The 10,777-nt window shown below is 43.0% G+C and overlaps 2 protein-coding genes across 2 annotated transcripts; both read right to left on the reverse strand.

Annotated features, from left to right (window-relative positions):
- Positions 1-6: 6 nt before the first annotated feature.
- LOC113786549 (ATP synthase protein MI25-like) lies at positions 7-7,168 on the reverse strand. The gene is made up of 3 exons (XM_027334333.2): positions 6,858-7,168; positions 6,735-6,759; positions 7-6,657 (listed from the first exon to the last, which is right to left on the reverse strand). Exons 1-3 carry the CDS (start codon positions 7,123-7,125, stop codon positions 6,075-6,077), a joined length of 876 nt encoding a protein of 291 aa, XP_027190134.1. The 5' UTR covers positions 7,126-7,168; the 3' UTR covers positions 7-6,074.
- A 2,274-nt stretch (positions 7,169-9,442) lies between these two features.
- Positions 9,443-10,520, reverse strand: LOC101490819 (NADH-ubiquinone oxidoreductase chain 1). The gene has a single exon (XM_027334332.2). The coding sequence runs from the start codon at positions 9,955-9,957 to the stop codon at positions 9,658-9,660; it is 300 nt and encodes a 99-aa protein (XP_027190133.1). The 5' UTR covers positions 9,958-10,520; the 3' UTR covers positions 9,443-9,657.
- Positions 10,521-10,777: the final 257 nt, after the last annotated feature.

Here is a 10,777-nt window from a genome sequence, read left to right on the forward strand (position 1 = left end):
CTCATCTTCATCTTTTTGAGCCGCTCCACGGTGGTACGGAACACATTCTAATTCCCACTGAAGCTAGTACGCAATGAAGACCAATCCGCGAGCTAAACTAGAACATAAAATAGCAGACAAGCTTGCGTCTCCGTCTTGGCTAGAATCCTTCCACTCTTTCTCCTACAAGCCACTCATGCATGCAGTCTAGCTCTACTTATTCTTTCTACGAGATATCTTGTTCTTGGAGCAGCTGAGGAAGGAAATTTACATTGCGAAGAAGTAGCTCTATGCTCTGGGGAAGGCTAATATGATGACAAGATGGCCATACTATATATTTGGTATTCGTGGGAATCAGATTCATTTTTAGCGGAGATCCTTTCGTATCGGGTGAAATCAGAGCTTGAGCGTCTGGACTCTGGGCGTTCGAGCTACAGTTTTTTAATAAGGGCCTTAAATTTTAATAAAAGGATATTTGACTTACTTATCTTTTTAGCCCGACGAAGAAGTTATATAGATACTGGGAAAGCACTCACCCATACTACTACTACCATACGTCATTTTCCCATTGGCTACATTCCGATCACTAAGGAGACCAGGGGAGGTTGTCTTTTTTTTTAAGAACCTTCTTACTTTTTAGCTACCCTTGCCTGAAAGCGCAAGAGACCAAGGAAAGAAAGGAAGGAATATCAAATGTAGTGCTAGCTTCCCCTGAAGCGCCCATGCTTACTACTTAAATATAACAAGAACAACACGACTTGGAATCCCCATTTCAGGAAAAGGTTGTACTAGCACCTCCTATTAAGTTAAGTAAGGCAAGAGCCCATTGCCAGCTCTCCTCCGGGCGGGCCTCCCCCCAAAGACTAATTTTCTAAGCCTTCGTTCTGAGTTTTCTTCTCTTATGCGGTAAGTTCGTCTCATTAGGGAATCGTTGTCTATCATTTAGATATTTGTGCATCCCCGAGCCTGATAGTGATTCCTGAGGACCTTCGGAACAGAGTCAATCAAATGAATAGCTGTCATAATAGAATCACGGTTGACTAAAGGAACAAGATGATCTTTCTTTCCCATGCTCTTCCAGACCTATCCATAACGAGGGGTCCCTGAGTGGCATCTTCATTCGATAGGTTTCTTTAAAAAGGGCACATTATGAGACTAAGATAGCCTGACTGTTCTTATGAGCGGACTCACTTTAAAGGCTTCCATGTATCAATCAGTCCCTCCCTCCCGTCTCGGTAGCTCGGTGGTAGAGCGGTTGACGGTTCACGTCGTGATCCGTTGATGAGCGTTGGTTCAAATCCGAGATTTTTAACTATACATATATTAATAAGTAAGTTCTTCGCTTTCTGAATGAATGTCAGATCGGAACTAAAAGGAGAATGTGGTCATAGGATTTGGTCTCAAATAGATAGATTTGAAATGGCTATCAAAGGTATGTAATGGGGCTAGAAGCAATAGGAATAAGACTTGTTGCGAAGAATACTAGTTAATTGGAATGCCCAAGTTGGCATCTTCTGCCGGGATCTCTCCTAATGGCTGTATTAGATTTCGAGTACCTATTGATGGAAGAATTTCAGGGCATTCCACTTACAGCGACGAAGGGAAGATTAGTTATGAATCACTTACACCATCTTGGCTTTAAATGCAAATTCTTTCGATTAAATGCTCGAATCTTAGTCTCAAACCTGACGATAAGACTTTACAATTTATTGCCTTTATGTTATGTATCCCGGTGCTGTAATGGGCTCCCTCTTAGGATGATTCTAAGAAACCACAACTGCTGTTACTTAACTAGTAGGCTAGAAGCCCTTTCTGCCTGTCTGTGCGAATCTAATAGCCAAACAACCCATAGAAAGGTTCATGCAACGCGAAATGAATATAAACCCTTCCCGCTCTAACAATGTGTGAGCAGCCATGGCTCTCTCTTTGACGGTTACTTCTTGAGATAACTAAAAAAAGGCGTAAAGCCAGCCCTCCATTAGCATAGGAGAACCTGATTCCAGCCATACTCTTAGAATAGAAAGTAACTTCTATCTTTAGACTTGTTAGGAGTAGACAGGCTTTAGGCATAGGCAACCTAGCTTACTCGTTTTGATAGTTTCCGCTATGACTATGTTATGTATGTAATTACGGTCTTTGTTGGATATTGTTTAACCTAACCGTAGACTTTCTATTTTATTTTTCAACCCATTCATAGGACCACCGCCTACCGCATTCTTGCCCCGGCCTTTTATTTCGCCCGACACAATGGATTCGTCATGGGGAACCCTAGCTTGAGGCTTGCTTGTCTCAATCAATTTGATTGCTTTAACTAGTCATGCTATGGAGAATTCCCATTGAGAGCCAACTGCTTCATGCGCGGGGATTCTGATTGTGTGTGGTCATATTTCCTATTCATTGAGTAAAGGGCCGCGGTAGATTAGACCCGCAAGGCTTTCATCGGAGCACATCGCTTTCGCTCCTTAGTTTCTCAGTGGAAGAGGACCTTTCTCGATCAACTATCTTACTTGAATGAAGAAAGAAGTCAACTTTCTATACCAAATTATCTGAATAGCCGAATAAAGGAATTTTTTGCTTGATAGCCACTCCCCTGAAAAACTGCAAAGAAGACGATTCGCTACTTCCGAATCGCTGCATCCAGCTCCTCCAGTCTCCTCGATTGGCCCCCTTCGCCGTTGTGATCCCCTTAGTTAACTTTTTTATTGTATATTGAGTAGAGTGCCTGTCTGTGATTCGGGTTTGGATATTCTCCCGTCTTCCCTGCCGAGCAATCCCTCTCTCTTTACCTGCTACTGTGCTAAGGCTTCCCTTCTAACAGCAAATAGGCCAGACCAAGCGCTCGAAAGCAAGTAAAGAATTAGCTCAGGTGAACAGAAAGAAGATAGAATAAAAAGAAGAAGAGGATATAGAAAAGGAAAGGTATCCCCCATTGAAGAAGCTGGTAGTTTTTCGGGTGGATTGCTTTTCATAGCTATCTTTCATACCCTTGCGATTCTACTTTTCGGAAAGAATGTGTTGGTATAGAATCTAGCAGCAATCCTTCTTGCTAGGCTAGTCTTAACTGAAGAAGTCATTTCTAGACTCAGCAGTTCAGCCCGCAACTCACTAACTACAGCTTCTATCTCCTCTAGGTCCCATTAGACTGATCCTTAGTCCTTCTCCCCCGCAACCAGGCCTAAATTAAGGCTTTCCTTATGAGATGGGATGCTCACTAATCGACTGCTTCTCTCGAGATGCGAAGAATAGCTTAAATAAAGACTCTCTTTGGTCCTTTCGAAGCAGATATTCGTACGTCCATTGGGTTACTTGAGGGTAGCACTGGTTTCGGCTTGACAGCTTTGCTTCCTCCTATAGCAAAGTCTGACTCTTGGATCGGATCAACGGTTTTTTCGTAAAAGGGTCTTTCATATTCAAATTACAGATATTAAAAAATCTATCCAATTCAAATTGTTGTACCAAGCTTCCCTTCTTTATAAGTAAGAATAAGTAAGAAATAACTTTACTTGTTCAAGTCAGTCTAGCCAACTCCCCTCACTCTATCGAGTAAGTAATCCATTCCCTTCGAATCTAAGGCTCAATGATGGATCCGGGCGCTTTCCAGAGGCGAAGACTGAAACTTATATCACCTGGCTCCGGGTGGACCATACTCCACCTTACGTCCAGTGGGTAGCTCCGCTCAGACTTCTACTTAAAAAAAAAGGTGGTTGGACCTATGCCTACTATGTCTGTGAGGAAGTTGGGCTTCTACATCTTGATTAACCGGGTGACTCGTGGGATGAAATAATAGTTCATTCTGGATAGCATGGCCTGGGCTGGTGATCTGGGATCTATTCTAAGTCTCCCTATGGGAGAAGATGATGAAAGGATCAAAAAAAAGCATCTATTGACAAGTCGGAGTCGGTCTTACTGCCTTAGCGCATCTGTCTTTGCTCACTCCATGTGTGTGGGGTAGGCATCCTCCGCACATGCGGGTGATGCGACGTGGCTTACAGTAGACTAGACGATAGACTAGAGATCATTCGGAAAGGATCTCCCTCGAAAATGGGGGGTCGATCCTCCCGGTGAACTGACCGTACCCCAAACCGACCGCATGACTGATTGATGTGATGGTCTTCAGTCTACCCTCTCCCTTGTCAACTCTGAACGAATGCTTAGTTAGCCGTGAATGAGAACTCTTGTTGGCTGGTAGCTCCATGTAAGGTTAGCTCGAAAGCGAGTTCGGAAGAAAGCTGTGATTACCTGGGGTTAGGTTGACCTTCTTTCTGCGGTACGGCTATTAGTCTTATTAGAGTCAACCCGGATCAGGCATCACCCTTGACTCTCCCATCCTTGGTATAGCTCTCCTCTCCCATCTGCTCTCGGGGATAGACTATTGATCTGACTCTCATGGTCAATCAGTTTCAAGCTTGAAGGCAAGTGCCGCCTTCATCAAGTCTTATTGCACTAGCATCAACTATGGCTGTTCCCACCACCAATACTGCTTATTCCGCTAAAACTGAAAAGAGACAGGACATCTTATGCGAGACGGAAAAGTCATAAAGTCAAGTGCTAACGTGCAGCTCCCATTCCTCCACCAAATCGCTAGTATAAGTAAACAAATCCGAATTGGTGGATTCGGCAGCTCCGTGAGGCATCATGCCATTCCCGATGGAGAGCCCCCCATCGGCACTGAATAGTGCTCGCAAAAGACATCCTATTGCCCAGGCAAGTCCCCCCGCGAGGCCAAATTTAAATAAAGCAAAGGAGAGGACTCGACTACCAAGAGATAACCCTATTTTAAATAGTAGAGACTGAAAGAAAGCACAAAAACTAAGATCACGAACGAAAAGATAAACTTCTTTCGCAATTCATGCTTTTCTGTTTTTATGACCAGATATTTTTTCTTGATTTCCATTTCAAATTGTTCTCTGGACTTTTTATCAATATGAGGTGATCGTAACACAGTATATAAGACTCGTGATTCAGGCAATCCAATCTTCCGTGTGTAAGGCGGAAGCCCCCCAAAATTGTTTTCCAAAAATGGGTGATCAAAAGATCGAATCACTATGCGTATCTTGGTGGTCATTACTTTCAAATTTCTTTTTGGCTGACTCCTCTTCCTGTTCTATTGATCAGAAGCATCCAGCAGCGCCACGCCAGTAGAAAGAGTTAAGCTACTAAGCTAAGTGTTGTGGAACTCGGTAGAAGCTATTTGCCGCTTCCGCCTCTCTAGGCTTCACAATGGCTCCCCCCCTATATAGATAGAGAGTCTTCTCCCCTCAACTATAATTAATATAAGAAATCCGAAAGGAATTTTCAATTCTGAAGGATTACCCTTTTGTTTGAGCAGGGGGCTTCGAGTCCTGTGTTGACAAAGATCAGATAGGATCCTGCTGTGATCCTCGATCTCTTCCTTAATATTGATCAACGTTCTATCGATAATTCCATTATAGATCGAGTCAAGGGAGAATGCTTCTTTAAAAATAAACTAATCAATATAAAACTAATTCCATTAATTAGGAGGCCTAATATAATCTAATCCCCAAATCCATCTCTCATTAGCTAAAGCTACCTACCTAGTTTTGCTGAAGCTCTGCCAGTATAGCACGGTGCTCTTTTTTAGTTTTTTTATCTATATTCGCTGAACACTTCCAATACCTCACCACACCGATTTCACAGCTCGATAAGAGCAGCTCGACTTTCTTCGCAGCTTTCGAGCCTTCCTTATCTTGCTTGCTCTTCTTTAAAGAAATTGCTTGAGCGGCTTGGCTTTCAAAGAAAATCTTACCGCAACGGCAGGAGTCTTTCTTAGTGCAATACGTTCAACAACCCTTAAAGCGTGCGGGCGGCCCTAGCATACAGAAAAGAAAGAAGTCGTCCTATTCGAAAACTTAATTTCAGTCCTAGTAGGTGCGATATTGAAGGCCTTCACGGGCTTACTTAGTGCTTGTGCTAAGGAGTTCAGGGCTAAGGGCTGGAGCGTAGGAAGCATTGGCTATCAGAACCCTCGGAGGGAACTAACTCCTTTCTTGCAAAGCTGCTTCATGAGAAAGAAGTTGTCTGTGTATTGGATCCGCTCTTCTGTTAGCATAAACATGAATTAGATTCTATTCGTCTTATTTATTCTTAAGAGAACCCCCCACCCGAACCATTCTTAAGACCACCAAGCTCTCTCGAATGAGTTCTATTTTTTCTGCTTTCGAGATACACAGGGGGCTAAATCTCCTCCTAACTAATAAGTGAAACTTTGTGCCTAGATCGTCCTGAAGACGGATGCGACGGGAAGAAGTGGCATTTGGAAGTGTTGCTGACTTAACATTTAGGTTTCGGCATAACAAAGCTTGCACTGTCTTTTCGCACTTAGGCGCACAGCGTTCCATTGGTAATGATTCAACTACGGTGCCACAAATTCGCAAACTGATCCTAAGTAATCGTTGTTGTTCATTAGATTCCGGAGGAACGACTTCGTTAGGATTGGGGAATTGCTGCGATTCTTCCTGAATAGCCTGGATTCTCCCGTCGAGAGTCACTTTGAAAGTATTACCTAAACTCTTCCGACTGAATATGATGAAGCCTATAAAACAACGAGCTACTATCATTTCTTCATTATAGATTGATATCTTATTCGAACTTAATGCACAAATAGATGGAATAGCAGCAAATAGCATCTTTCTAGCTTGCATATTCCTGGAACTAAATCTCATAGGTTCTATCTATCTTTCAGCAACTAAACGGGAAGTGGTTTAGGAAAGGACTTTAGAATCAATCGGATGCGCTCGCCCAGCGATAAAGGCCCCGACCCTGCCCTGCCAACCAAGTAAAAATAAAAAAGAAAGAAGAGAACGAAAGGAGAAAAGAGAACTTCGTATTTTGGTAATTCTCTAGGAGTCATGTTTAACCTTGAATGCTATTAATCAATTCTACAGCAATAGTCCCTCGGACTCGGAAAGTTCTAACGAAAATGGCTAACCCAATAGCGGATTCCGCAGCTGCCACCGTTGAAACCAATGAAGCAAATGATTGACCCATCATATCATCCGAAGAAACGGAAAATACCAAAAAGTTCGAATTCACAGCTAATAACATTGATTCAATTGGCATTGACATAATAGGAATATTTCGTCTATTAAGGAGGATTCCCCGAATACCTAAAATAGAGATGATCATAGAAAATGTCAAATATTTGATAGGATCCGTTTCGGAAACGTGGAATGTTAGAGTAATTCAAAGGATAATTTGATAAGAACAAACAATAGGGATCTTTTAGTTTTCTATGAACCACTTTATTTCCTGCCATATGGGGCTTTTTGGATTACCTATACAGTCCCCTACGCGCTTTAGGTGTTGTAATCGGGAGGCGTTAGAAATAAAGTGGTTCATATCGGCAAAGTGGGCATTTATGCCTCTCGCAATATCCGCCTCGTCTTGAATTTGGAGCGTGAGGTGCCCCTCCTTATATAAGGACAGAGCCTTTGCCACAATCATGGAGATTTTTCTGTCGCAGAGAGCGAAATGACGTTCAGAAAACCGCCACTCCTTGGACGCAAGCATATCTTGCCATTGCTCACGTTCCGCACTGTCCACAGCCGCCCAAAGGTCATTTTGGGAGATCTCCCCTTCGACCACCGAAGAGGAAGAAGGGACTTCCACGGGTGGATTCCCGGGAACCTGTGGTAGCGTCCCCGGATCTAACTGTAACAAGGGGTCTACTGTGCTCCACTGTAAAAAAGGCTCCACAGCGCTCAAGAGTTCATTTACTGGCATCATTAAAGTTTTGGTTTCTTTTTGAACTGCTCCCCCCAACAAGAGGAAAGACTTGTTTGTTGTAAATAGCTGGTTGGGTTTACCAATCAAGAAAGCAAATAGGACTCTTGGGAACAAGAGGATGTGTGAGACTTTATTTATTTTCCGAACCAGGTACGTGGTCCTTCCCTGAAATGTATTAACACGGTTTCACTTTGATGCGTGAAAACAGCCAGGTATAAATCCACTCAAAGTTTTTATCCTTCTCGAGCTTCGATTTCATACCTTAAAGGAGATTCGAGAAAAGATAGAATAGGAAGACGTGTTTCCAGAACAAACAAGATACGGGTTGAGAGGGGGAAGTTAGCAAAGTTAGACAAGATTGGAATGGGCATAGGAACATGTATTGATGTACCAGATCGGCTAATGCTCCCAGGTTGATGCGAAGTATTCCACCAGTTGACTGAAGACTTAATTATTGGTATATCGATCGGTCCAGCACGGATTGAAATAGGAGCCGGTTCGACAGGAAGCTTTTGAAAACGCAGTGCACCCAGGTAAATCAGAAACGAGATGAATACAGAGGTTAAACAAGCATCCCACACCCAAAAGGTGCCCCACGTAGGTCTTCCCCGAAACCCCCTAGTAACTAAGGTAAACAACGTAAAAAAAGCACCCATTTCTGTACCGGTTCCGGAAGAGCGAAGAAAAAGGGGATGTTTTGTTAATAGGAATAAGAAAGTGTTTATAGCCGTAGCTATATAAACAAGAATACTCATCCGAGCCGCAGGAACATGTACATAAAGAATACGAGAATTTACACCTTGTTGAAGATCTAATGGTGCTACCCGAAGACTTAAATGAATAGCCATCGCTGTTAAGAACAACCGAGATCCAATGAAAATTAGCGCATAGCTTCTGGTCTTTGACATAAAAAAAGAAGGTTGTAATAACGAAAGGGACATCTGATAATTTTGTCCTAGCTAGTGGAACAAGAAAGCCACGCAAAGGATTTCTCCCAACGCAGAATTCCCCCTGCTTTGTTTTAGCTCCGCTCGTGCGTGGCACTCCATTCTCGCGGAGCGGCATACCGGAAAAAACATCAAAAAATAAAGAAGAGAGAGCCCCCCCAAAAAACCCGACTCTACTATTCTCATCTTTCTTAAAAGAGATGATAGTAGTGAAGGGCTCTTCTGACCTGTCGATATGGAATACTGTTTCGGGTACCAAAAGTTTAGATTTTATTTAGATGATTATTGTACGTTTTTAAAGAAAGTGACTTCCCTTCCCAACCGGCTAATGCTTCTAGAAAGGGTCTACGGGAACCTTCTTCTCTTCTCCCTACTTACCCTTACCTTAGGTGGGTTGTTATGTCCTTTAAAGAATAGCTATAGCCCAACGTTTAACGGGTATCCATCCCACGAACAATCAATCCTTTGGGACATTATACATTCAACTCCAGTTACGACTTCCCCTCGGCCGGGCATCTTCCCTCTTGCTTCGCTTGAGTTTCTCACTGTGGACCAATTCCTATCGCTTAACTCGGAACTCCCTTAGTGCTTCACTTTCTTTATTAGTAGGCTAACCCATAGGTCCTTAGTAGCGTTGACAAAGAAGAACAGCCGGTTAAAAGACAGTGAATCTTTAGAAAAAGATTTTTCTAAAAGATTCTATAATAATGAATAATATATTTTATATAGGCCAGCTTGACAAGCTACCCTTCCTCTTGATCTTAGGTGCGAAGAGAAATATCTCTTTTTTATGACTTCCACTTATCTATCGATCCCGGCCCGGAAAAGTGCCCGACCAGGGCCCTATTTTTGAATGAAAGAAAGGCTTTATGAGCCCTAGCCCCGTAAGCCCACACCTGTGTAGAGTAGATCGTTCAACACCTGCGGCACACACCAATTTTTGACCTATTGGTCCTAATATCATAGGCGACCGAACGGCCGCCCCCTAATTACTAGACCAACCTGCTGTAATAATTCCATAAACACCTAACGAAGATATGGCAAACAAATAAAGTAGCCCTATGTTCGAATCTGACAATACCATACCATAATCAAAAGGTACAACGGCCCGAGCGACCAGACTTAACATAAATGTAGCCACTGGAGCCATTCTAAAAAGGGACAAATTAGCACTACTTGGTGAAATAGGTTCTTTTAGAATCAATTTCAAACCATCTGCTAGAGGTTGTAACAATCCGAACGATCCCACTACATCAGGACCCTTTCGACGTTGCACAAAAGCCATTACTTTACGTTCAGCTAGCACTAAAAAGGCTACTCCTAGTAGAAGTGGTAGAATTATTCCAAGTATTTCAGCTGGAACAGCTATGTACGTTTTCGATTTTCTATTCACTCATGATCTGGCCTGGTCGACCCAATCATGATATTGAAGGATGGGACCTTTTCTCGAAAAACCCTGTATCTCGACATACGGGCATTCTTTTCGATCTTGTACCCAGCCAGCAAGAAAACGAATGCGCGAACGCGGCTTTCGCGCAGCTCAATCCCTTGCTTGTTCGCTTCGCATAGGCTACACAAGCGGTACACTTAACACCAAGCCAATCTCGAAGAAAAAAGTGAACTACACGCAACTACATCTGTGAACTGGGAGGGACGGAATCTACGCTACTAGGGTAGCCTGAATCTACCAGCTTTCTTCTTTTTTATTCCATTTCCGCTTCGCCCTTTTCCGGGGAGCAGGACAGAGAAGAAAAGACTACATCGACAGGAAAAGATTTTAATTGGGAAGGCTTCTTTTCCTCAACTCAACATTCTTCTCTGGGTCAAGCCAGCTAGGCCCTCTTCTGTCTATCTACGTAATAAAGTCCCATCCCGCTTCTGCCAGAATCGAAGCCAATACGTGGACGCTTAAATGATTTGGTTCACGTCTTTCAATGCCTTATTTTCTTACCCGAGTGACCGAATTCCACCTCTGAGAGGAGGGAAAAAAAGTCTTGAGAAGAAGATGTCTCCCATTTCTGACCACTCTTGACAAGACGGGAAAATCATATGCTTAACACATTCAATTCCAAGGTCGGGTTCTGCTACGGAATCGGATGATTTAG

This window comes from Cicer arietinum, chromosome 5 (genome assembly GCF_000331145.2).
Source record: "Cicer arietinum cultivar CDC Frontier isolate Library 1 chromosome 5, Cicar.CDCFrontier_v2.0, whole genome shotgun sequence".
NCBI lineage: Eukaryota > Viridiplantae > Streptophyta > Magnoliopsida > Fabales > Fabaceae > Cicer > Cicer arietinum.